Source organism: Pocillopora damicornis, chromosome 2 (genome assembly GCF_964200805.1).
Source record: "Pocillopora damicornis chromosome 2, jaPocDami1.2, whole genome shotgun sequence".
Lineage (NCBI taxonomy): Eukaryota > Metazoa > Cnidaria > Anthozoa > Scleractinia > Pocilloporidae > Pocillopora > Pocillopora damicornis.
Window position 1 is genome coordinate 6,228,403 of NC_142671.1, and position 26,379 is coordinate 6,254,781.

General features: G+C 37.4%; 3 protein-coding genes across 4 annotated transcripts; 2 read left to right on the forward strand and 1 right to left on the reverse strand.

The window, feature by feature from the left end:
• Positions 1 to 19: 19 nt before the first annotated feature.
• On the forward strand, positions 20 to 7,607 carry LOC113683109 (serine-threonine kinase receptor-associated protein). 2 transcript variants are annotated; one of them, XM_027200316.2, is made up of 9 exons: positions 20 to 221; positions 1,821 to 1,956; positions 2,902 to 2,983; positions 3,862 to 3,934; positions 4,112 to 4,211; positions 4,602 to 4,739; positions 5,479 to 5,615; positions 6,058 to 6,263; positions 6,479 to 7,607. In XM_027200316.2, exons 1-8 carry the CDS (start codon positions 113 to 115, stop codon positions 6,228 to 6,230), a joined length of 948 nt encoding a protein of 315 aa, XP_027056117.2. In that variant the 5' UTR covers positions 20 to 112; the 3' UTR covers positions 6,231 to 6,263; positions 6,479 to 7,607. The 2 variants fall into 2 exon arrangements, with proteins under 2 accessions (XP_027056117.2, XP_089054634.1); XM_089198508.1 differs by having other exon boundaries at positions 29 to 221; positions 6,058 to 7,607.
• Positions 7,598 to 14,582, reverse strand: LOC113683108 (splicing factor YJU2). The gene is made up of 9 exons (XM_027200315.2): positions 14,475 to 14,582; positions 13,722 to 13,822; positions 13,104 to 13,158; positions 12,552 to 12,641; positions 11,236 to 11,370; positions 10,318 to 10,411; positions 9,478 to 9,565; positions 8,831 to 8,957; positions 7,598 to 8,191 (listed from the first exon to the last, which is right to left on the reverse strand). The coding sequence occupies exons 1-9, from the start codon at positions 14,496 to 14,498 to the stop codon at positions 7,880 to 7,882; spliced, it is 1,026 nt and encodes a 341-aa protein (XP_027056116.2). The 5' UTR covers positions 14,499 to 14,582; the 3' UTR covers positions 7,598 to 7,879.
• LOC113683107 (uncharacterized) lies at positions 14,556 to 26,109 on the forward strand. The gene is made up of 7 exons (XM_027200314.2): positions 14,556 to 15,139; positions 16,310 to 16,450; positions 19,084 to 19,531; positions 19,816 to 20,038; positions 20,230 to 23,141; positions 23,847 to 23,884; positions 24,520 to 26,109. The coding sequence occupies exons 2-7, from the start codon at positions 16,346 to 16,348 to the stop codon at positions 25,027 to 25,029; spliced, it is 4,236 nt and encodes a 1,411-aa protein (XP_027056115.2). The 5' UTR covers positions 14,556 to 15,139; positions 16,310 to 16,345; the 3' UTR covers positions 25,030 to 26,109.
• The last annotated feature ends 270 nt before the right edge of the window (positions 26,110 to 26,379 follow it).

The window sequence follows — 26,379 nt, forward strand, 5'->3', positions numbered from 1 at the left end:
GGACGGTGATGACAGGTGTCAGCGTTCTTCCACATGAGGGATCTTTTCATTTTCCTGCCATCCGAGTTTCGTGATTCTTTCCTCTGAGTAACTTTTCTTTAAGTTTCAAAGTATGGCACGACAAATACCTCTAACATGTAGCGGACATACAAGACCGGTGGTTCATCTATCTTTCTCAGATATAACTCCTTATGGGTACTTTCTTATAAGCGCGTGTAAAGGTAAGTTACTTTTTACGTATATTTAGAGCAGATAATTATCTCTTCTCTGTCTTTTTCGGTTGTCTACATATCCTGCCTGAGAAGGACAAATAAACTGCAGTTATTGTACGTGCTTTACGGGTTATTAAATTTGGTAGGGAAATATAGACCTATTCCTAGGACGTGACATGGTGAGGGAGCTTTTGGATTTTATGGGGAGAAGCCGAATTTACGCGCGCTGTGACGAACTGTGCCGGCAAATTGCTGTCATAAATTTTAACTGGAAAAAAGGTCGCTTCGTTCGGCATCCAGCTCTCTGCATTTTACCCTTCTTACGTCGGACTCAATTTTTACACCCACTTCACAAACAACAGTCAATCAGCATGTACCGTATCCTCATTATCGTTATTGATCAAAGGGAAAGACCTTTTGATCTCAAAATCGTCGTCGAATATTGTTAAGTTAATTCCCGTAAAGATTAAACTCGATCGAATTCAGACCCCCCTAGAGAAACCATATATGCAGACAAGTAAGAGCTATGTTAACCATTATTTAAATTTGAAAAAAAAATGTTTACATAACGTTTTTTCATTATCTAAGTTGATGGCCCACACCCCAAGTGTTACTTAATGGTATCATTCACTTTCAAACTGACCTTCTCATAACCCTTTTACTCCCAATAATGACCAACATGTCACTTCTCCTTAAAATATCCATACAGTATCCAACAAACAGGTAATAAGAAAACACAAACTAATCAGATGGAAGTTGTTACCTCGAACAATCAAATCTTGGGAGTTTAAGGGTTAACCCTTTCACCCCTAAGAGTGATAGCACCTAATTGGTCTATACAGTGTCTCTGCTGAATCAACTCTTAAATCAAAAAAATGAAAGAAATTATCAGCACCCCAAGAGGCTCTTATTGTTAGACAGATTCTCCTTGTCAGTACCTTGAGAAGTGTATAAAGAACAGTATGGAGATTACACAAACTGATGTCAGGCACTAAAGGGTTAAATAGATCAATGGTATTCCTTTCAGCTATATATTTGAAAGCTATAGAGGATGCCAAAAAATTGAATTGAATATATAGGAATTTCTTGTTGAGCACACTGAGGAGGACCAAGGAGACAAAGACTCTGGAAGACAAGCATCTCTATTATTTTAGGGTAGAATCACTCTCCCTCTCCCCCTTTATCCTATGGGGAAAAGATGCTTTAGAAGAAAAGTCATGGACCCATTAAAATTAATGTTTGTTTTTTTTTTGGATTATCTGTAAATCAATTTTCATTTGTTTTTCAAGAACTAAATTTTTGTACTATAGTTTTTGGTTACCACAATTAGTTTAACATTTTACAACTTATCAATGCCACCAAAAGGATGAAAAAAATTCCTAAAGCTGAGGTGTTCCAGACTGTTACACTCTCTTTTTTCTAATGAAAAGGAGAATTTGTTCCAATCACTTAGTGCTTTCTACTCTTAATTTTAGTGTTATGCCACTATATTTTTCTTATCCGATGTTCTATTTTATTGTTCATTAATTGTGCATAGTACCCTTGTGAAGAAGACACTGAATACGATGTATAATCTTTTACTGTTTTGTATGTCTATTGTTGCCACAGATGGAAAGCCTATGTTACGACATGGTGACACAGGAGACTGGATTGGTACTTTTGAAGGTCATAAAGGAGCAGTATGGAGTGCTACCTTAAATAAAGATGTCACCAAGGCAGCTACTGGGGCTGCTGACTTCACAGCGTAAGTATATGCATATATAGGGTAGTGGTGTACCATCACTTTGCCTTTTACCAACCTTCAAGGTTTTTTATGAGATTTGTATAAGTGGTCACAGCTAAGGTTTCTGATAGAGCCAGCCATCTACAAAAAAATTTGTTAAAATCATTGATAGAGTTATTTGTAAATGCTGATCATCACTTGTGATTGATTCTAAACCATGTGGCATTTTTTTTGCTGGAAAAAAGGGGTTTTTGCTCCTGTTTTCTTTTTCCCAGCTTTCTTTTGTTCACAAGTCAGCAAATCTGAATTGGTTAGCAAAGAATGATGACTGTAATATTGTTAAGGAATTTTAACATTTGCAAACTAGGTTTTGACAAATAACAATCAATGTATGGGTAGGGGATACTGCGAGGAAGAGGGTCAGAAGCCACAATGTGTTGAGGGCAGAAAGCAGGACAGATATTCCAGATGGGAATAGTCTTAAATAATTGATCTGCAACAAGTTGCAAGAAAGGGTTTGAGATGGGATTGAAAGGTGGAGCAGGTGGGAATGTAAAATTCTTGTGAATTTGGCAACTCTCATGCTTCTGTTATCTGTTACTTGGTTTACTGTCAAATACACCCAGTAAATAGCGACAGAAATGCTGCTCACAATGTATAGGAAATGGTTTTGATAGAAAAGTATCAGCAGAGTTAAAGAATTATCTCACTCACTATTTAGGGATCTGTATTCTTCAAATTAAAGCATAATTATGTACACAGTCGTTAATTTAGCAGATTAATTTGAAAGATGAGATTCCATTTTGTAATAAAGTAAACTTTTGATTGGATTTACTGACTGGAAAATAGCTGAATTTATCCCTACTGTAAATGTCTAGGTATTATCTGCATTTGTATAAAAACAGGAAAAAAAGTAGAGTTGACTAAAAATAAGTAAATTTTATATATTTATTTTTTTCACAACAGTAAAGTATGGGATGCTGTAAGTGGAGAGGAAGTTAGAAGTCTACCTCATAAACATATTGTTAAGGTTGTGGATTTTTCTCCAGTAAGTATCAAGAAGCTCCATGAAATTGAAAATTTTTTATGGACCCTTCTACCATTCATATAATATTAGCTGGGAGAATTTGGTATTGGATCAATTTATTTAATAATCCCCTAACTGATATTTTTCTACTTTCTCAGCACTTGTTTGCCTGTTGTTCAATTGATATTTATATTGTTAGGAGAAATTCTGTTTTGGTCACTCACGGAAGTTGAAGGGTTAAATAACAGTTAAATCTGGATATTTTAAAGAGACATAGATAATTATTATTTGAAGACTTTGTGTATTCCCTCATAACTTTGGATGCATTTTACTGATAACTGTAATTCTGGGAACATTATATTTTAAGTTAAAAGTAAACATGTTTTTTTCAGTGTCTTGCCATGCCCTGACAGCACACAAACAGTTCTCTCATTTTCTACTTAACCCTTTAACTCCTGTTAGTGACCAAGACAGAATTTTTCCTTAAAATAATAATACAATATCGACCAGATAGGTGATGAGATTAAAGAAAATATAAATTTGGGGATAACTATTTGATCCAATACTAAATTCTCTGAACTAACTTCATAAGAGTTGTATGATTGACAGTAAGGAGAATAACAAATTTGAACTGGGAGTTAAAGGTTTAAGATGATTACGAGATATACTTACAAATTTTGGTGATTGGAATGTAAGACCTTTTGCTCAGTGCAAACTAAACTATCATAATAATCATTATTTATTATTAACTAACTATGATAATAATGTAGCATGCAATCTGTGCCATTCAGAAAAGAATTAAAAACTAAAAGCAGCACACTGTCTAATTCTGTGGAGATGTTTATATTGAGACCAGATCATTTTTTTACAGCTAAGTGCAATTTCTTTTTTCTCATAAGGATGGTGATAGACTCCTTACAGCCAGTAATGAAATGCTCATGAGAGTATTTGATCTTCAAGATGAAAGTGCTGGTAAATAGTTTTTCAATTTATTTACTTTCAATCATCTTTATTGGAGAAATGCAAAGTCTTTTTGAGGGTACCAGTGACTGACAGAAGTTTTCTGCATCATGTAAAGACCTTTGCTCAGGCTTATAACCTAAGCTATTACTTTCTGTTATGGATAAATCAATGTAATATTTTGTTTAGAACCAGACTTATTACAAGGTTATAAAGAAAATATAAGGGCCGCACTGTGGAGTGAAGATGGCAAGTATATTATGAGTGGAGGAGAAGACAAAGCAATAAGGTATACTCATACAACTCTATCACAACTAAATTTTCTCACTTGTAATAATCCAGTGGTAAATACAGATGTGACTTGCATTGTGCTTTTGTGCTGCCTAGGAGCTAGCATGAACTGCTCAAATCTCCATCTCTTCCTTAATGAAATTTAACCCATTTCTATGTCCATGTGAGGTTTTGTATTATATTATTGGTTGGAATCCAATGGTTTTCGGCTTGATCATTATAATAACTATTTCATCACCAGGGATAATTTTTAGAAGTACCCAGGGCCTCAAGTATGGTGAAAGGCAGCAAAAATAAGCTTTAAAATTATGTTAAGCTCTCCTTGAAGTTTTTCAGTAAAACCAGGGAAATGTAATATTTACTCCTAACCAGTAACTTGTGATTGTAGGCTTTGGGATACAAGAAATATGACTGAGGTAAAGAAAGTAGATATACCACAGAGTGTAACAAGCATGGTTCTGTCCAAGGATGGCAGTGTACTTGTTGTCACATACGATAGAACCATCTCTTTTTGGAATCCAGAAAGGTGAGTAATCAAAAATGGAGAATGGCTTTTACCACTTTAAGAGTTTTTTTTTTATTAAGTAGGGGCAAGAAAGATTAAAAAACCTTCCACTTCTGGGGTAATTAAATTTCAACTGTTCAGCCACTTTCCCCCACCCTCTCTGTAAATGCTCTAATGGCCAATTAATTAGTCTTTTCTACAAATGTCTTGGATGGTGGGACATTATTAGTAAATAAAAATGTAATGATATTCTGCAGATAAGTTATAGTTGTGTTTTTCAGAGGCAGGAGTGGCAGAGTTTAAGCCCCCTGTTTGGTTACAGTTGAACCTGTACTAAGTGGTCATCCACAGGGAATGGCAGGATGGCCACCTAATACAGGTTACACTGAATAGGGGTGTTCTAAGAAACAATAAAAATATGCCGTTTTATGTCTTAATTGACCACTACAATGTAAAAAACTTGCCTGAAATGCTTCTAGCATTGATTTTGGGAGATAAATATTGATTAAATCTTACTTGAAAGTTACTCTTACTTTTATTTGTCAATAAATGGTTCTGCTTTAAGTGACCATTCAGTACACATGGAAAACAATAGAAAAAGGCTGTTGGGATTCACTTCAGGGTGACCATTACCACTTATAAAAGGGGACTGCTTAATAGAGGGGACCACCCAATAGAGTTGAAAACTACAGTGTTGAGGGAAAAAATTGGGAATTTTGACAACCAACCGCTTAATACAGGATGACTGTCTTTTGTTTAGAATGGAACTGATCAAGTCCTTTGTTGCTCCGACACCAATATTTTCAGCTTCACTCCACCCTAGCAAGTCTTGTTTTGTAGCTGGAGGAGATGACTTTAAGCTCTATAAGTTTGATTATGAGGATGGAAAGGAAATAGGTGAGAACACAGAGTTATTTAAATCTTAATTGACAAGAAACCATTTCACAAATTTTGTTACCATTTTTTTCTTGAGCTCCTTGTGTGAAAACCTCATCATCATCAAACCTGATCAATTTTTTTGTTGTCTCAGGTATAATATCCCCTAACAGCATTCATGCCTTATGTATTTAAGGTGTTTGTCTTAACCCTTGACACCCCAACATCAGTAAGCATATTCTTCACACTGTTCTTTATACATTTCCTAAGGTGCTGACAAGGAGAATTTGTTTGCTAATCAAAAGGTTCCTTCCCTAGTGACCATTTCCTTTATTCTCATGACCTTAATGTGTGATTTAGGGCTGATATTGTAGGGAGAAATTAGATGTTAGTCACTTTTAGGGGTTAAAGGGTTAAGAAATCACTTTTAATTAGTCTACTTCTGCCAACAATATTATTCTAGAATCATTTAAAGGGCACTTTGGTCCTGTGCACTGTGTGAGATATTCCCCTGATGGTGAGCTGTATGCATCTGGGTCTGAAGATGGAACACTGCGACTTTGGCAGCACACTGTGGGCAAGACCTATGGGTTGTGGCGAGCTGTTAACAATCATGGTGTCTCTACTGAAACCTGATAAAAATAAGCCAGTCATTGTATTAAGTTAAAGGTAATAGGATCTTTTGGCTTCATGTCTGATGAAATCTACTTCCAAGTAATTTTGCTTTAAACTTATTATTTGTTTGGAAGATACATATTAAGATTATTTGCATGGTTTTAACAAACTAGTTGATTTTAGAATAAGCATAGAAAAGTAAAGCACAAAGAATTGTCAGAAGTTGTCAGAAATTGCCAGTTACTGATATCATCACTACTCCTTCTCAGGGTCTGTTCAGAGGTGTAAAATCAGTTGCAAGAAATAAGGAAAATGTGGGTTCCAGCTTTCTGAAACATGCTATTCTTTTTTCTATCTCACTGTATATATTGTTATGAAAAAAAACCACTATCACTGGAAGTGTAATTACAACATTGTATAATATTATGTACTTTGTTAGATATAAGTGTATGAGCCCTTCTGAAAAATTCCATTATATTTATAGCCAAACTTGTTTATCAATTGTCAAATATCAAAGACTATCAATAGCTTTCTGCACTTCAATTTTAGTTCCAAAAAGTATAGTGTCTTGGGCTGGTTTTAATTTCTAATGCAAGTGTGAGGATGCAATGCAGCATACCAAAATTCATCACTAGTGTGCTGTTTTTGTAAGAGAAGAACCAATGCCTACTAAATATCAATTATCAAGCACAAGTTCCTCTTCTCCTTTTTTTAAAGTTATCTCTGCAGTTGAGATGAGACAGGCAATTTGAACAGAAGAATCTTATCAGTAATGGTATTTTCAGAATTGTCTCTTGCATGTTTCCTCAAACCATTGTTGGGTGTTCCAAACATTTATATTTAATTTTTGTTGTTAGGAAAATCTTGTGTTTAATGTTAACTCTTATATGAATATTAGATACTTGGAACCAACTAGTGTTTTTTTGGAGGTATGGTGTTGATGAGAGACTTAGAGAATTTATTTACATGACCAGTCCTGGTTCTCCTTCCCTTTTAGCACTGTGCTGCTTTCATACTGCATTTTGTACATTGTAATTCAAAACAGATCTTTTTTGTCACAACCACTAATCATTTCATGGGCATGGTTCACTAGATGTATTTCTGTGACATTTTCCACAATGAAGTGATAGTGTGATCCTAAAGATGTCGTGTGCAATGACAACCACTTGGGGGGAAAAAACTGTGAAGCATAGCAACAGCAGCTGTTGTCATAGAGTTTTAGTAAATTAGCGCACTGTTAAAAGTAAATTTAAATTGCAAAGCATTCCTTGCTGAGCACTTTTTTTGACCAAGATCTCTTGCTTGAAAAATTAGCTTTTAAAAACTCTTGTTTAAAATAATTGTTATGTTTATGTATGATAAGATAAAGTAATGAAATGAAACAATAGTTTACTTGAAGTCTTGCTTGTATATTTATTTGTTTATTCAAACTCCTTTCACAGGTAAAAGTTTAAATGGGAAGAGTAGAATTAATTATGTACAAGAGTCCCTTATAATCCCAGTGGTACACATCCAACATAATATAAAACTTTATGTGGAGAGCCTGCGATTGAATACCGTAATATGTTGATTTTGGACTCTTCCCCTTCTAATCAATATCTACTAAATAAAAAAAAAAAAAGTATGGGGGCATGTGTCATTATTTGAAACATCTGCATATATTCTTGACCCTAGTTATCAGAATCCTCACTATTACTACTGTAGTTCCCTAACAATCCAAGTGATGATTCATTTTTTCCAGCTCTATTAACATCTTCTCTCTCAACAGTGTCTTTGTGAGAATTTTTTATCACATCCCTCTGTTCAGAGGAGGTAGTTCCTGGCTTTACCACTGCTTTTCCTGCAGCTTTTTGTTCTTTAGCTTTGTCCTTGTTGACTTTTACTAATGACGACAGTAGTGATTTGTTCTGCATTTTCCCAATGCTAACATTACTTGAGGTCTTTTGTTTTTTCTGAGCTGGTTGAGATGTGTGGGAGACATCCTGAAGACAAATTGAAGTTAAAAAAAAAAAAAAAAATCAGAAAATTAAAGTCAGGAAAGAACACAATGACTTTTGACTTCTACATCATGCTCAGTTTCTAGTTGTTCCATAATTTAACAAAATAATTACAATCAGGTGGGAGATGTGTTTTCAAGTTAAAAAAAAAAAAGGTGTGCCATCTTGGCATTTTCACCTAGTTATAACAAGTAGAATACCCAGTGTTCCAAACTTTTTAAAGCCAATCAAATTGTTCCATTTGCTCTGAAAAAAGGCCAATGAACGAAACATCAGCTTTGAAACTCTTGATGGTGGCCAATTTACAGGTACATTATCAGCTCAGTTGATAAAACAAGAAGTATCTTATTCCACTGATTACTTGACACATGTTCATTGGTATCCTAGAACTCCAAGTTCTCATTGCAAATTACTGTATAATTTATCTTTTTGCAAACATGAACTTTTAGTACAGTACTAAAGTGTGCATCATTGAAAATTGCATTTTACATTCCCTAATTGCTCAATGTTGCATGCCTCTTTAAGGGAGAATGTGCAGTTTCAAAGGAAATGGTTCTGTAATGTAATTGGCTCTGTACCTCAGAGTTCACATGTTACTGAAGGATGCAGTGAGAGAGCACTTACCTCTGCCAAAATGTCTGTGGCTTTTCTTTTCTCAGTTCTTCCTGTTGACTTCTGTTCTCCTTCCTCTTCATCATCATCACTTTCATCTTCCAATCTTCTCTGGATCTTCTGGTTACCAAATATGGATCTAAAATTTTTTTTCAAGCATTTAAGTTAGTGTATTTAGATCAAACTATAAACCAGCTCCTGCGTTGTCCCATTCTACTGGGATAAGGAGATGGAATTTATTATATATGAGGTCAATTCAAAGCTTTTATTTCCTTAGATTCTTTCACTTCTTCCAGTTTTTGTTGCACTCAGAGAAAAGTGAAGTTAACAGTATTTATTAACTGGCATTATTTAACAGTCAAGAACTAATGATGGACCCTGGGGTACTTGTTCTAAGAGTCAAAATGTAAGTTGCTCTGTGTTGGTAATAGTGGCCAGAAACTTAAGTACAGCAACAGGAACTGCTCCTTCAAGTGTGACTAAAATTTCATCTTTGTATACAACTGATTTTTGTTAAAGCAGTGGGAACAAGCTGTGGTTGGAATCCTCGCAAGGTAGTCATTATTGTCCACCTTCCATCCTTGTGACAAATTTTAGTCAATCAATCTTTTGTGCTTTGACATTAAATGTTAATTTTAATCAACCCAAGCTGTGCTTACTGGACTAACTGCTCATCCTCCTCCTCTTCTTTGGCTCGCATCTCTTCTGCTGCCTTTGCATTCAGCTCCAACAAGGTATCGTAATCAACTACAAAACAAGAAGAAAGTTCTTTGTCAGGCCGCCATTGTTCAAAGGGTGGATAATGGAATCCACTAAACCAATCTCTATCCATTGGATAGTGCAGTGTCATATGTTAACTGTCGTATATCTGCTGGATACCAGTAGTGATTCAACCTTAGCATAGCATGGCCCGCTCTGTTAACAGGATTCGTATCCTTTTTCAGAGACAAATTTCAAGGACTTTTCTAAGGCTTTTTCAGGACTCCGATTTATTTTTCCATAACTCCAAATTTCAGCTTGAACCCTTCATACCAAGATTTTAAAATCAATTCTCCTTATGACCTACACTGCAATTCATATAACATAAATTTTGAAAACTCTATTTCTTGAGTTAAGCAGATTTCAAGGACTTTCCAGGATCTGTACTCTTTTTCCATTCCAGTCCTGGAAAATGTCAAAATAAAAGTCCAGGACATTCCGGATTTTCCAGGACCAATGCGAACCCTGTTTGAACAACTGGCCCAGATAACTACAACTTGGAGAGAAACCTGACAGTCTAAATCAGAATTACATGTCTTGATTTAGAAAAGCAGAGTAGAAACATCTTATACCCAGACAACTGATTCCAGTATCCTTGTGGTCTGAATGGTCACTTTTGGAAGGGACCAAGTTTATTTCTACAGGTAGGCATTGGAGACACCCAAGAATGTAATTCTACAAAATTGAGAGGTAACTGTAATTCATTGTGTGGTTTCCTTGCAATTAAACTCAGCACATACCATTAGCAAGCCTTGTGTTCAGATCCCGCAACTCTTCTAACTTTTCTAAAATGTCCATCTCTTGTTTGGACTCTTTTGTTCTCTTCTCCAAGGCCTGAAAGATGTAAAGACATGTACATATAGCACAGATTGAAGATAATTTCTATAATCATGTTTCTTTAGTAACAGAAACCATCAAGCAAATGAGGGCATCCTAAAAAATGTTTTTATCTTACTTCTGGGCTCCATGCATAGGCACTTTTTCCCAAATGGTCACTGAAGGGTGATATCTCAGAATTCAAACAATTTCACACTTGTAAAATTCAAAATAACTCTCTATAACCTTGACCACCTCAGGACCTAAATAATCTTTTCAAGCCCAGTGATGAAGAAACTGGTGTGAAAAAAAATGTGAAAATAGCTGTTCAATAAATACATTTCTCCCTTCATTGTTCTCAGACTTTTTGGGACCTGTAATCAAATTTCTTGACTTTCCATGTCTGGAAAATCACATTAAATTCCACAGATTTCTTAGTTTTCCCAGACCCACTAAACACTATTTTTGGGCAGGATAAAAAACAAAGGGATTGTCACAACAATACTTTTTGTATTAGAAACTTAGGTTTTTGTTGTTTTTGTGACACCTGTAACTAATTTTTGGTTGAGCATTGAAGAAATCCAAGATTACATGACTTTGTCTCAGTATTTCTGTGACTGTGATGAACCATCCTCTGATATGCCAATCAGGCTATAACTCAATCACAACTTGGCTAATCACAAGTTTTTTTTTAGACTGCCATCATGACCATACTGTTTGATTCAGCAGTGATGCTGTAGGGAGAAATTTGATTACAGTCACTCTTCAGGATTTAAGTGTTGTGTTTTCTTGGAACCTCCTTTTTTAAATTCATTTCATCAAAACCTTCATAACAGTCAAACCTTCATTGGATTGTTTTGCTCTTCTTCTTCCTCTTCCTTTTGTTTTCTGTTCTCTTCATCTTCCATTAGCTTCTGAGCTTGGAAGTTCCTTGTCGCTCCATTCTCACAAACATAATCAGTGTTTTCAGGATCTGTCTACAAGAACAAGAACGCAAAAATGTACATCATAATTACACCTAATTATGCAAAAACTTCACCACAAATTGGACAATAAGGTTGGGAATTTGCAAATATAATTGTACCCTGAGGTTGAAATTCAACTAATAAATAATAGTGGAGCTTGCAGAGCATAGACCCATATTTATACAAAATAGTAGTAACCCATCAAGCCAAAAAAATTTGGATGTATGATTGTACAACTGTACAAGGTGCTAGTTTTAACATGCGTGGTCAACAGTACCATGGGCACACCAATGCCACGACTTTCAGTAGTCCAGTGGTCAGTGCACTGGGCTCTGAGTTGGATGACCTGGGTTCTAGTCCTGGCCAGGGCAAGGTGTCATGCCCTTAAGATGTGTGGGTGAAAAAAAAATGCAAGCTCCACTTTTAGGCTTGGCTAAATCTATATATTATTTTACAATAATTTGTGAAGTTATCAACACAAAAATAACTCCTGCAGAAAGGTTTTAAAATCTGATACTTTGAGTATTTAATTAGCCCTTCAACAAAGGAATTACAGAGTATCTTCAAAATTCCAGATTTCAACATTGGCAGCAACAATTATGCAAGTATGCAATGTATTTATGTTCAGAGTAACAAAATGAATATTGGAAGTTTAAGCGAGCCAAAGAAACCTCTTTGTCTCCTGAGATCTACAGAATGGTGCAATATTGCATTTTGAAGTAAATTTTAAGTAAACTGAAATTTGAACTATCTTGAAACCAATAACTGTATATTCAAAAATTAAAGTTCAGACTATTATAATCTTACAAAACGAAAAACCCATTTTGATAAAATTAGCTTGACCTAAAACTCAATTAACCTACATGACAAGGGCATGACAGTACATGTAAAAATAATTTTGATTGGTGATGGTGTCTTATTTTTTTGAAGGCTTATACATTTCTGGAAGATGCCATAGATGCTCCATGGTTTTAACTAATCAGCCAGCAACAACACTCAAATAAAAAGAAATGGAAGAAAAAAAGAGAAACTCAACAACAGCCATGGGGACCAAGGGAACAAAGATCATGATACAAGGTAAAATGCCTTAGTATTATTTTTCCCAACAAGGTTTACCATGCAGAATGAAAATTATTGAAAATATTGTCAGAAACAAAATTAAATGCACAGCCCTCTTTTGGACTAACTTTTACCTTAAAAGTTATCTCTGATATACATCTTGGGCATCTAATATAGAATCGAAATTTCAGAAGTCCAAGGTATGTGTCATTTTGTACTGTTTCCTGCAACAAGGACATGTGCATGTTAGACATGTGAATGACAACAACTATTTGACTGACAACAATATTCTCTTGATTCTGATCATGATGTTTGCTCAGGTTGTCTGACAATCAGACTACACTTTCAAATGGTGTATTAGACAAAGGAAAAAGCTACATTACCAGCCACCATTAGGAATATTATGAGCCTCTTCAAGCCTAATCATTTGTAACTTTTTCCATGACATTTGAGAGTATTTGTAACTTCTACCTAACTTATCTTTTGTTGCAAAAATATCATATTCTCTTAATTGCTTGATGTACACAATTTTTATACTTTTGTAACAGACATGACTGGAAATGCTTTTAAGACAATCATTGTGCATATGTGATGCAGTTTTACAGCTTCATCAGCTAATTAACTCAGACTGAAGTGCCATAACAAAGCACCTTTGAACCACTGGATATCACTTTCCATGTGCTCACCTTTCTTGCATTAAATTTCTTTCCCTTGTAAATATACTCTCCACAAGTTGTACACCTAAAAATAAAGTTACGTGCAAAGCTAAATACTATTGTTAATGTTGTGTGACATTTTGATATTTCCCCATAGTGGTCAGTTGTATTAAGTTCTGTAGTTCATTCAATTAAACTGCTTTGTTCTTGTTATAAACTGCTTGTTTTGAGGTACATTAACAAAACAACTTCTTAGTACAATTTTGACATGAATATTGAAGCTGTGACCTAACAAAGAAGCTCCCATTCATACTCTGCCAAATTATCAAATATCTTGTTGATCTACGTGTACCATTTACACTTGTTTCAGACTCTCTAAGAGCCATAAAAGTGATACAGATCTGTTTCATGGACTGGGTTGTTTTCATGTCTCAAATTTTTTTACCATTGATTATTCAGAAGCAACATTTACAAATTACAAAAATGACCTAAAGTTGTTGGTAAAGACTGAGATAAAAGATTCACAAGACAACTTTTAGGATTAAAAGGCAAGGGAGGGAAGGAAGTGAGTGCAAATCAAACATCTCCACGATTCAGAATTCCAGAGATTGGCATCTCTCTTTGATTGGCGTGCTTTCAAAAACCTACCTCATGTTAAAAGGAGCCATAAGTCTCACAACATATTGACGATCTCTAGAAAGTCCCAACTTAGGGATTTTAGAGGCATCAAAATCTGGAGGATAATATTTCTATAGGATAAAAAAAGAGATGAATTTTAATACTCTCTTAGATATATAAACAAATAGAAGGTAAGGTTTCTGTATACTATACTAGCCCTATGTTATTTTAAAACAAAGCCTCGGTCCAAAAGGCAATCTAAAATTTCCACTGCTATTTTCTTTAATCAAAAACAGTATGGGGGTATACCAAAATCTTGTCTAGTAGCATTTCATACAATTAATTTTTTCTTATTAGTCAGGCACTAATCACGTCATTTAATATATATAGATAAGAAACAGGAAGTTGAAAACAGAACACAATCAGAAATAAATTATTCCACAAATCACAGTTATTTTAGTACAAAGTAATATAAAGAAAATACATAGACCAGTAGCGAGAAAGACCTTCAATGAAAGATAGACTAGAAAATATCCTCGAAAAACAATTCTTATATGCATAGTCTACAATCATGCACTTTCAGGAAGTTGAATAATCAAATAACCCAGGTCATATAAATTAGTGAGCTTAGCTGAGGCAAGGTTATCAGGTCACCTAGCTTATTTCATTCCATAATTACGTCATTATTGACTATCTTAGAATATGTTCTCAATATTTCAGGTAATAATAAAAAATTGCTTCATCATATTGCCAGGAATGGCCGTAAAATCAAATCCTACTTACGTTGAGAACCTTGCGTTCCGACATCTTGTATTTCTTCTGCTCCTTCTGAGCGGTCACCAAGCTTTCCCATAATTCAAAGCAATTTTGTAGCTTTTATATAAAAAGAAGGAAAAGGTCGGAGAACAGAATAATTTATTGGCTCTGATGTTTTGACAGCTGGGAAAATCAGCTATGTAGAGGGAATCGTGATTATTATCCGAATGTTGAGCGACCGAAGCCTTCTCATAAAAAAAAAATTGCGATCATCTGCTGAAGTTGGAGGGGACAAGTATTAAAGCAAAGCTGCCGTATTCATTCAATCGAACCGGGTGCAGTCTTCATCGAAAATCTTCTTGGTGGCTATTTTGACTTTCATAGCTTCATCTTACGCTAATAACTGACCCCCCAGTCTTTCAGTTTGCTGCATGCAAATGATGGAAATTGTGGATATGTGGCCCAACCGACGTCTGCTATAATGGATCGGAGTTGTCATTCACTTAAGTAATATATACGCTCGATCTGCGTGCCATCAAGTCAACCGTTTCTGCGAGAGCAAAGAGCAAGAATTATAGACCTAGTGACTTCTCTTTGTCGTTATACTGACAATAGATTCATCACGTTTACTGTTGTGGGCATTGTCTGGGGGAAGAATCGTTTCGAACTTTGGACGTCAAACAGAATGAGAGGCGAGTATTGTTTTGTGTGTATGCTATAACTACTGAAATTCATGTCTGTGGTTCGCTTAGTTACAGTGAACTGTTTTGCGATATTTCAACGAACGCGGTGACTAATTATTGAACTTTGACGACATAGTAAAGCTTCTAATCAGCAGGAAGCAAGGGAAGTAATTTAAATTATACTAACATGCCATGTTATTGAAAATTTGAAAATTGTTTGGGCTGTAAAATATCCACTTAAATACCGAGTAGTTGTCCTTTTCATGCCGCAAGTTGTGCGTGATAAAATTTTTTTCTCGTTAGATTAGTTCCAAAATTCGCACTTCCTTGCGGTTTTGCATCAAATTTCCTAAAACCACGCGATCACTTTCAGTCTTACGGAAGTGCAAAATTAAGGTCGGCTCTTTCAGCTGATATTTTGTAATGCATTCTACCTCTTCATGACAGAATCCTGCATTGCCGTTCTAAACAGATATTAGAAGATTTTCATTTCACAGACTTGCATGTGGTCATTGATGAATGCACCTTGAATATAACTATTGGAAATGGTAATCACGTCATGTTGCTGCTGTTTGAATGAAATTCACGTCCAGCTTCGGAGTATAGGACGGAAAGAAATACAAATTATATTTAGAAACTCTTGAGAAATTGAATATGATGCTTTCGCGCCGATGTCATGCTCGAACATACTGGACTAGATATTGATTGTTTTGTTTTGGTTCGAAATCCGTTCAATTTTTCCCCTGACACATCGCGGGTGAAAACCAGTGAACCGTATCATCTCTTGAGAATGAAAGCTGTCTTCAAGAAGGAATGTTTAATCCTATTTAGTTCACGTCTGTCCGGCTTCCTTTTTTCATGCCTTACTAAGCAACGAAATGATCAAATTCCGGTTTGTGCTGAAATCATTCCGTCATCTATTCAACAAAAATATTCATCAAATTTTTAACAGACATGGCAATTATTATTATTTCATATTCTCAGCTGCATGATGTTACTTATGGAGGATAAGTCCTTATAACTGTTATTTCTTTCTTTCATTCTGGGTAACAATCTGCCTTTTATAATTGTGCCTTGTGTTTTCCTAGCCTGTGCGTTTACACCTCTTCAGATAATGAAATGAGTCAAATATCTTATTTGCCATTTCCTGAAATTCTCTTCTTTTTCTCCTTGTTACAGGAATTGGAAAAATACTGCATAGGTAACGTGGTAGTCATGGTTGATGTTAATAGCCAAGGGATTTTTGAAGCTGGAGACATTATTAAGTATGGTTACATGAGGATTAAAAGACCACCATCTTCTACCAAAGTGCGGATTAAGGTGAGTGAAGTACAGAGGTTGTGTTTATAATAAGAACAGGCTCTCAAACGTGAGTCATCATCGCATTTGATGTGGCTGCGCTGTGTTTCTAGTTACAGATTGGTGTCATCATTTTCCATGTTCTTGTAAAAGCAGAAAGACTCATGTATTGTATATTAGGCAATGAGCAGTGAGAGTTACCTTTTTCTCTGTGTTTACCAAACAATTTTATATAACAGAACCTGTCTGACACAGCCTTATGTAAAATTTATTTGAGATTTGGGAACCTTTGAGTTAGTACTCAGGACTTTGCCTTCCTGCAGGCAGTCTTTCTGTTATGGTCGTGTGTCTGGAGACCTCTGGTATACTTCTAGAGATAATGAATAAGAATTTGCACTTTTGTGCTTCTCTATTCAGTGAATAGTTATCATTGACAAATTTATCTAGAGCTTGAGAGTGAGATTGCAAACAATCAATTTTTGACTGAAAAGCTTTTACAATCAGTCTGAGAGAATGTTGAGTATTTTATAAAAGGTACATTTTTTTTCTGTGATTAGTTTCAGAGTGTTATTCATGACAAATGTACACAATCTCTTATCTGATCTTCCAGTCTTAAGCATGCAACTGGCTCTTAAGAATTAAGAATATAAGATTTAATAGCTAAGGGGGTCTCTTAGAGAATCACAATTTCTTGTGTGTTTCAGAAGGTCTTAAGTATGAATCAAAATCTTTTTTTCTTTTGAATATTTCCTTAAATCCTGAATAGTATGGAAAAAGAAGTTTATGAAAACTTTTATTAGTTGTTTAAGGGATGCACCCATCCTGCTGTCATCACACTCAGTATTACAAGCATTATTTATGATCATAGTTAGATAGCTTCCTTTCATCTTTATTCTCTTAGAGATGCTGGCAGGAATGCATTTTTAGTCTACATGAAAATATCAATACTTGATTGTACATGAACAAAATTTTCCCTGGACTAATAATTTGTCATAACTGAACAGCAGAATGTGAATGATTGGGATTGTTCTAAACTGGAAAACCTTGAGACAGCCATTCTAATTTAGAGAATCCCTCCGTTTTTTCTTTCTGCCATATCTTTCTTTCTCAGTTCTGTTAAAAAAACAGGGCTTGAGTGTAGTACACCAAACCATGCTTGAAATCATTGATGCATCCAAAATGTTGGCCTCTCCAAGATAAAGAAGCTATAAATTTTCTCTATCACCAATTTAATGTTTGATCTTTGTGATGTTCTGTACTTTCCCAACAACTGCTGCATAGTTAGCTTGAAATTTCAAGCAACAATCAAGAACTTAGCTGCCACAACTGTCATAAGCTGTTTATGTTGAATGGTGATTCATTAACATTTGAAGTCATTCAATAGGAAAACTTTTCATAACATTTGCCATTATACTTCCTTTGAGCTGCTCTGTGTAACCTTTCCTTACTGATATTTGAAACTTAACAATCTTAAGTAAATGTGCATGTATATGCAACTTACACCTATGCAGTATAAGAAATCAGCACTGGTCAAGAATGTTCTAGTTTATGTGACAGCTGTACAGTCTGTCATTATGCAAAGTATCTTGTATAATAATTATAGATTTTAACAAAAAAGAAAAATGTTGGGCCTTTACATGAAGTTTACAGTTAATATGATTAAGTCACAATGCCAGAACTTGCCATGGAGAAGTTCAAAGGCACTCTCCTTGTGCTTTTTAAATTGCATTGTAAACCTTGTAACTGAAAGAAGATCATTATCAGTAATTCTCAACTCTCCCAGCAACCAAATGTTTGAATTTACATATTTTTAAAATGTGCATCAAAGTGTGTACTTAAAGGAGGACAATTTTTAGTGGGTAGTTTCAAGTGGTTGTGCATTCTGAGATGAGTAGTATGTCATAACAATAATTCAGCTGTGGATTAGGATGATGTTGTGTGAAAGTAAAGTATCATTTGGTTAAATAATAGCATATCTTGCTAAACTTTTGCATAATTTATATAATGACTCATCAGTGATGTTGTACTTTCACTATTGCTCTGTGTTTGTTTTATGCTTTTTTTTTTTTTCAAAACTTTACACAACAGACAGTTCAGACAAGGCAGATAAGTTATTATTGTAAATCAGACAATGCAGCTTTCACTGCCAAGTTAACACATTTCAGTACAGTGTATCTGTGAAACCTGAGAGTAAAGAATTTAACAACCTAATAAAAACTACACTTCTCTAACTAGAAATTTTACACTGTTACACTTTTAGATTTTCCTTGGCACATTTGAACTGATTTTTATCAAAGAATTCAAGGGTATCACAGAATGCAAATTTGTATTCAATTACTTAATTATATCTTCTGGTTGGTGTGGTTCAGGAGTAGGTCTGGAAATTATTTAAATCAGGCAAAAGTCAGGGAATTGCATTTTTCACTTTATTTTAACATGCATTTTGTGCAAACAAAATCAGACAAAAAGTTTTGAAAAAACAGACTCCATAAGGTTGGGAGCTGACAAATTAGCTGTCTTTGACTTTTATGTTATTCCTGCTTTAATCTTTTTTGTTAATGCTTTAACTCTTTCTAGAACTACTCTTAACACAAGTTCATCTTAAGTAAATGATTCAATCACTATTCCATAACCTAGTCCTTTCTTTTTCCCAGGCATGGCAATCAAAATTTTTTGTTTTGAGAGACAAGACACACAAATCCATTCAAAGGTTAGAATATTACAAAGATGAAACTGCATTTGGGTTTCAAAAATCAGTGGAGTATTCTTTTGGATTGGATAAAATTGCCTTCATTGGTGAAACAAAAAGCTCAAAGTCCAATTCCTATCCATTAATGGTGCTGTGTAGTAAGCAGGGAGCCTTGACCTTGGCTTGTGATACAGAACAAGCTAGAAAAGATTGGCTGTCGATGTTGAACAGAGTTGCCATCAAAGAGGGTGGAACCAACTCCTCAGAGATGTGGGCGAATGTCACAGTTGATGACAGTCCAGTGTCAACACCAGAGCTTCCAAGACAAGCATCTGCCAAGTTGTCACCATCACTCTCCAAGTCTTGTAGTGAATCCGTAGATGTGTCTCCAGGCACAACCAGGAAGGCAGCAGGTTTGTGAGAATGGCACTGAATAGACTGATTATAAAACAAAGTTTTTGCTTTTGCTTTTGCCCACCAAACACAATCATCAACAGGGATAAGCAGACTCTTTACCTGTAATTCCTCCAGTGAAACACGTGTATTATATTGGAAAGACTTGACACTTCCAGTAGAAATGCCCCACACCACCCAGGCAAAGTTCAAATTTCCCAAACCCCCCCCCCCCCCGACCACGGACATCCAGTTTTCAAATGACTTACCAGGAGTAAATGTCACACTGTTTCTCTGTCAACAGGTTATTTTGTCACCACAAGGCTCACTCCCCATTCAGAGCAGAACAATATCAGGGGAGATTTTCTGATGTGTATTTCTGATAGAGAGGTACTCCTGAAGTCTGCTGCTGAGAGGAGTCAGACAGTGGTCTCATGGTCTGTGGCTGATTTACGAGCTTTTAAGAGTGAACCTGCAGTTAATGTAGCGGCTAAAGATATGCAACTTCTCACACTACATGTTGGAAGGTAAGGTTTTCAACTTTGTAGACAAATAGTGATGTTGTGGAGGTTTGAAAGAACATTGCAAAAGCAACTACACCATTTTAATTTTCAAGGATAAAACCAAGAGAGCTAGTTATTCACCCTTCGAAATGTTATGTAAATGGTAAGCTCTCCTTTAGACTTCTGGGAAATTCACTCTTTCTCTCTCTAAACAGACGCACTGCGACCGGTGAAGGAATATTCCAGTTCTTGACCAAACACGGCGCCACTATCGCCGATGAAATCCGACATCACTCGCGGTACGTCGTCAAGTCGGCAGCGGAGAAGCGCGAGGCTTTCCGAAGGAGCTCGACAAACAGCCAATCGAGGTCTCCACCAAATCTTGGTTCGCCCAAAAGGCTTTCAAAAACGATGACCGCACCCACGGGAAAGATTGCGAGTGTACTTAAAAGGGAGAACAGTTTGGCGACTGATCAGGCGAGAAGACGAGCCGATACCGATCCCTTCTTGGGCCAGAGATTAGGGGACAATGGAGCCGCTGAACAGAGCGAAATAGAAGAAGGCGTTGTATCCCGTTATGATTCCCGATCGAGATCTGCCACCGAGTCGTCTGTTGAAAAAGCTGGAGATGATGACGTTTTCGTGCCACGGCGAAATTATCCAGAGATTGATGCAAATGTCGGCGTGATCGAGGAGTCGGAAATCAGCCCTTATATCGACCTTGTATCGGACGAGAACGCGGAGCCAATCCACATCTCTGATCCAGTTCCACTCTCACGCAAAACCTCCACCGATTCCTTTACGAGCAGCAGCTCATTTGGAAGCGAAGAGGGAAACATGCGCTCTTCTAACTCTCTGTCCAGGACCTTCCCAAACACGCAGTTGATCCCGGAAGAAAATGAAATGGACTCTGAAGGATATATTAGATGCGAGTTACTGCAAGACAATAGTCGTCCGGCTAATTCTCTACCTAAGACCTTTCCTAACGCACAGCAAATTACGGAAGAAAACGACATCGACTCTGAAGGATATATAAAATGCGAGGCCCTACAGTCTGGGCCAACTGAAAGTAGCCTCGACGGAAACAGGAATGTTTTAGAGTCTGTCGTGTCCGAAAAATGGACGGATGACCAGATGGGCGAAATCTCTGGTAACCAAAGTCTACGGCGCTCTTCTGTTGGTGCACATTCAGCGAAGAGTAACAGCTCGGAACTTTCACCAGCTACTGTGCGAGTTAGTCAAAAAACACGCGAGAATCTTCTTTCCCAAATAAAAGACCCAAACTGCGGTGAAATCCAACTGAAACCAAAGTTGGAAAAGGAACAAGCAGTTAAGTCGGAAAACAGTTTACCACCAAAATCTAAATCAGAAAGTGATGCTCTTCGGGTTCCCTTTAATTTTGATACTTCTAATCCTGAGTCGATGAAAAATATGTACGAGAAACTTGTTGCTCAGATGGAGAAACCACAAGAGAACGACGTCAACCTCTTTCCATGTTCGCGTTTTAAGCGTAACAGTATTGGGGCTGTTTCCGTGGAGACGGTACATGAAGTTCAGCAAACATCGGTAACCTCAGTGACAGGGAAAGTTAATCATCTGTCGCTCAAGAAACGTTCTGTTATTGAGAAAAGTAATTCTCACTCTGAAGGATTCGCACCACGCCCTCCCTTTCCGGGTCCTCCTCCATTGCCAGTTCGTCCCACGCCCAGCGAAGCGATCCGAAGACGATCCACCACGGAAATATCTGAAGAACTCCAGAAACGACCCGAACTGGCGGCCGCTCATCGTTCGACATTCTTCGCCAAGGGTATAGGCAGTGTAGATCCGCAAATATTTCGAATTCCCCTGAAGACTAATATCAATTCCAGCCACCTGAGCGGAGAAGCGGCCATACAGGCGCGACTTATTGAGAAAACTGAAATGAGAGATGAACTGGCTCAGTGTGCAACAAACCTGGCTCCACGAAGTGAACTTCCGACGTGTTCAATTGTTGACGGGGGAAGTCATGATGACTTATTAAGTGCCAATAATGATCCCTCAGAGAAAAGTTCATGGAAGTCGACCGAAAATTTAGAAGACGATGGGCTTAAAGATATGAAACGTAAAGATTCAAAGGCCAGCAAACTTGTGAAGAAAGTGTGGAAGCATGCGCGAAAACCTCGGCGGGGAAGTAACGATTCACGAGGTGAGGCGTGCGAAGATGTACCGGAAAAACCTCGGAGAGATTCGTTGTCGCCTGGGGATGTCATGGATATTCAAGGACGGTTTTCGGGAAGCGAACCAAGTACACCAGAAGTGTCCCCTCAGATGACCAGAAAATCGTCCAAGTCGTCACCAAAGGCCTCGCGTAAGACATCCAGAGAGGAAAAATTAAGAAAAGACAAAGAGTCTCCTGATATCACGGCAAAATTTTCATCCGCTTCCAAGATTCTGCGTAAGATATCCAAAGGCAGTGATACAAAGAAAGACGAACCTGCAGTGAAAAAGGCTTCCAAAGAGGAGTGGTTGGAGAAAGAGGATTTCACGGCTGATCACACAGCAAAACAAACGGCTTCACCCAGTTTATCGTCTACTTGCACTAACAAACAGAAGCAAAGGAAATTTGGAAACGTCGAACAGTTCCAAATGGACTTGAAGAATGATACTTGCAGATCAAACGAAGTTATTAATATAGAGACTGAAGTGTCTTGTCCAATAAATGGGCTTAGTTCTGACATGCTTGACACTGAGTGTCCACAAATCATAGAGGACAACGCCCCTGCGCCAGCCCTCCCCCCACGGAAGAAGTTCAACCCTCCCCCTTTGCCACCCAGAGTGGGAAAATCATCAAGTAACTCGAGTTTTACGGCTGCTGCCCATATGAGTACCTCTCTCCCAAATGGAAGAACATCTCAGCCTGTTGCTGCATCGGCGAGGGAGGGTAGACGACACAATGGATCAAGAAGTAGTGCTTCGAGGGAAGAGTTGCTGCCTCCCCCACCTGTTCCACCACGGAGAGAGAATGCCCAGTCACCCGATGCTAAGAAGATGATGTCAAACGAACGGACCTCTGCTCGTGCCCCAGTCATTCAGCTGACTTGCTCCTCACCGGAAAATAAAGACGACTGCGTTGAAAAACGCTTTTCGGGTGAGCTCAAGATTCGAGTTTGTCTACCAACTACCAGCTTTTTTCAGGGTCGAGTTTCTCTTTAACTTTGATTACCATAAATTAAAAAAAAAAATAAGAGGGGTTTCTTCGGTATGGGAACTAAGGGTTATTCAGAAAGTGTAAGGGGATTGGACTGGGGCAAAGTTAGAGAACGAGCGTAAGAAGTGTTATCAAGGGGTAAGTTTCTAAAGAAACTGTGGTGCTGCGTCGGTGGGAGAGTAAAGCAGGTAATTTAGTGTTAACAACTGGGTTGAAAACGTAAATTAGCCACCGTAAAGAGTAAAAAAGCTGACGTTTCGAGCGTTAGCCCTTCGTCAGAGCGATTAGAGGAATTGTGGGTTGTGTGTGGATTTATATGAAAGACGCATGCGTTTATATGTAAGAAGTGTTATCCACTCACAACCTCTCGCCTTTACTTCGGGGCAATCCCTAACACATCAGTAGCAAAATCCTCTCCCACCAGTCGTCTGTTCTATTGAGACTCAAAGTCGAAGAGAGGCACATTTCAGGGTTAAGTGTTCTATCCAAGAAGATAAGGAACTTGGATTATGGCTTCTCGTTTGAGGTTGAATTTTCCCTTCGATGTAAAATAGTTCTTCTCTTCCTAGCATCATTGAACCTAAACAAGTAATGTTAATGCTATCAACATATCTTGACAATGAGATTTTATTTTAATTACGGTAGATTCCGATGAGGATATGGTAAATTCCCTGAACGATAAGGTAATCGTCTTTAATATATCAGTTTTACGAAGCATCATATCGGTAAACGGAAAGTGTACAAATTAGTGAAGGTATAGACTGCTTTTCGCTTCAACAGATATTCATGACGTCAATGTATCACCAATGTATGACGTCAGTGCATTAGCCGATGGCTGCTGGTAATTCAATTTGCAAAGCATGCAGAGAGTTGGCTTGACTTGCTTGCTCTTTATGGTCTGCTTGGCTTGCACACATAGAGAGTGAAGGAACTAACGTCTTCCCTTTTTCTCCTGTCTGTGCGCGCATGGTTAGAGAAATATCCTTTGATAAATTCCTAATCACTCTTTGCTCCAAAATAGATGATTTCGGCAGGGGCGGTTAGACTCCGAATAGCCTCTGCGTTGAATCTTTGTAGAAAGGGAGAGCCTTATGGGTAGACATTTTTCTTTCCTTTTTTTTTTTCCTTTTGATGTGCCCGGTAATCACGCGTGAAAATAGAACTACCGTAACATCCTGAGCAAAATTGTATGTGTGGTGGTTGTAAGTATGATCGTTTCCCCGGTGCGACATAAGAGCGTATTGAGGTTTTCTGTGAGGTACAGCTTGTTTCCATTTCATTTTTATGATCGAGTTAATATTGTTCTGTCTCTTCCCAGGCCCCAGACCAAAGCCCTCCGACCATGTCAGCCGCTCATCAGGCATATGACTCTCTGTCGCAGCCAGTTCCCCTCCGGCCACCCAAGGGAGAGCAACAAGTCCAAACAAGTGAATTCTTCCGCAGCCATACGAACCAGCAAGTTTGTATTTCTTCCTCTTATTCAGAAACCTTAGAAATGGACGCATCAGATCAGGGTGAGGATTGGTCAGAAGATAGTTCAGGGCAACACCCTTCCCAGTCGAATCACATGGTTGAGTCGTCACCAGGTCCACTTAACTCGGGAGAAATTCGCGTGATAAGATCACCGAGGGAGGCGATGCGTCTGAAAATAAACTTGATGAGAGAGGCGTCTGTTGACGATGATGATGTCCCGTTCGAGAGTGATGATAGTAGAATCACAAGTGTTATAGGTGAAAACTTTGAAGGTCAAATCACGCCGAAAAGATCGAGCACGCCCTTGAATATTGAAAGAAATTCGTTGACACTGTCTAGTGTGAGCATAACGTAGCTTCAACCGCACGTGATTGGGAAAGGGCGGGAGGTGGGGGTGGGTGTTTGATATAAGAAGCTCCAGCTCATGAAAGCTTAAAATGAAACGAGTTATTTTGGTAACGGGAAATAAAACGGGGAAAGTGGGTTTGGACTAAGCAGAAATTGGGCCATAATTTACTGGATTTTCCATTTCTCAGTAGTTACAAATACGAATGGAACATCGTAGAACAAAAACAGCTTTCATTACTTGCTCTTTACTATGCCATAAAGCGGCCGGCGCTTCCTAAATCAAAGATCTGTCCACGTTTTGATTTTTCATTTTCCTTGCAAAAAAATATTCGCCGGTTCGATTGCGATCTTGAAAGGAATCGCAGTCATGTTTACTAGATATATCGTGAAGGAAACGAAAACGGCGAATGTGAACGTGGAAAAGAAGGTCGACTTTTTGTTAAATGAAAATAAATACGGCATCGTTTAATCATTTAGTTAAAACATATTATCGTGTATAGTTGTCGAATAGTGTAGAAATATTTTCTTGTTTCTTTTCTCCCTCGGTTCGATTTTTATTTAGTAGAACTTTTGACTTGTTCTGTGTCCTGTTACGTAGTCTTGTATTTACATTTATCGTCTACTATGTTGACTCTGATTGGAAAATGAAAACAAGGCTGTCGAGCCTTTAAGTAGCAGGGTGGAATTAGGAGTAAATATAATATTTATGTCTCTTTTACTGGTCGTGCATCATATTGTAACTGAGTATAAGAAATCTTGCCTTCCATATTTAAACGATTCCTTGAAGGTACTGTGTACCTTAAGAATATTTACCATTTATTGACAGTTAGTAATGTGGACGAAATTTCGAACAGAATTCCCTCTATTTAAAGTGGTCTTATGCACCCAATAGGTAAAAATTTATCGAGTTAAATTTGAATTGTTACAAGAAGCACTAGCATTGATTATAGAAATTAATTGTAAAGGTGAAAGGTATTTTAATAGCAGTTGCTAAATCATATTTAATGAAATTTACTATTGTGGTAAAGGTTTGTGGTTGATGATCACATACTGCACTGAATAAGAGAAATTAAACGCAATAATTTTACTTCGAGTCGATGATCAATCTCTACCTCACACCTACTCTTCTGTAGACTTCGCCGCTCCTGTAATCAGATGTGTCGTAAGCTCCTTGGCAACGAGGTACAGGCGCGGCCTGCGGGGCAGGCATCTTATTACGGCAAGTTCGGCCGGTAATGTTTGATTTGGAGTCAGAGGAGTGGGAGGGGGGAACTAAGCGAAAATTCCTATCGTCCAGTTCCGTCTCCTCCGCTTCCTTTTGACCGTCGCCCATCCCGTTGATAGTCTTGGTACAATT

Bases quoted from the DNA above. Each gene is read 5' to 3' on its own strand.
- LOC113683107 (XM_027200314.2), top strand. From the start codon at position 16,346: ATGGTTGATGTTAATAGCCAAGGGATTTTTGAAGCTGGAGACATTATT. The intron at 16,451-19,083 runs GTGAGTGAAGTA...TCTTTTTCCCAG, and splicing joins CTACCAAAGTGCGGATTAAG to GCATGGCAATCAAAATTTTT. The intron at 23,885-24,519 runs GTAATCGTCTTT...GTCTCTTCCCAG, and splicing joins TAAATTCCCTGAACGATAAG to GCCCCAGACCAAAGCCCTCC.
- LOC113683108 (XM_027200315.2), bottom strand. From the start codon at position 14,498: ATGTCGGAACGCAAGGTTCTCAAC. The intron at 10,412-11,235 runs GTTTGACTGTTA...TACATCTTTCAG, and splicing joins AGCAAAACAATCCAATGAAG to GCCTTGGAGAAGAGAACAAA. The intron at 8,958-9,477 runs GTAAGCACAGCT...AAAAAATTTTAG, and splicing joins GAGGATGAGCAGTTAGTCCA to ATCCATATTTGGTAACCAGA.
- LOC113683109 (XM_027200316.2), top strand. From the start codon at position 113: ATGGCACGACAAATACCTCTAACATGTAGCGGACATACAAGACCGGTG. The intron at 2,984-3,861 runs GTAAGTATCAAG...TTTTCTCATAAG, and splicing joins AGGTTGTGGATTTTTCTCCA to GATGGTGATAGACTCCTTAC. The intron at 4,212-4,601 runs GTATACTCATAC...TTGTGATTGTAG, and splicing joins GGAGAAGACAAAGCAATAAG to GCTTTGGGATACAAGAAATA.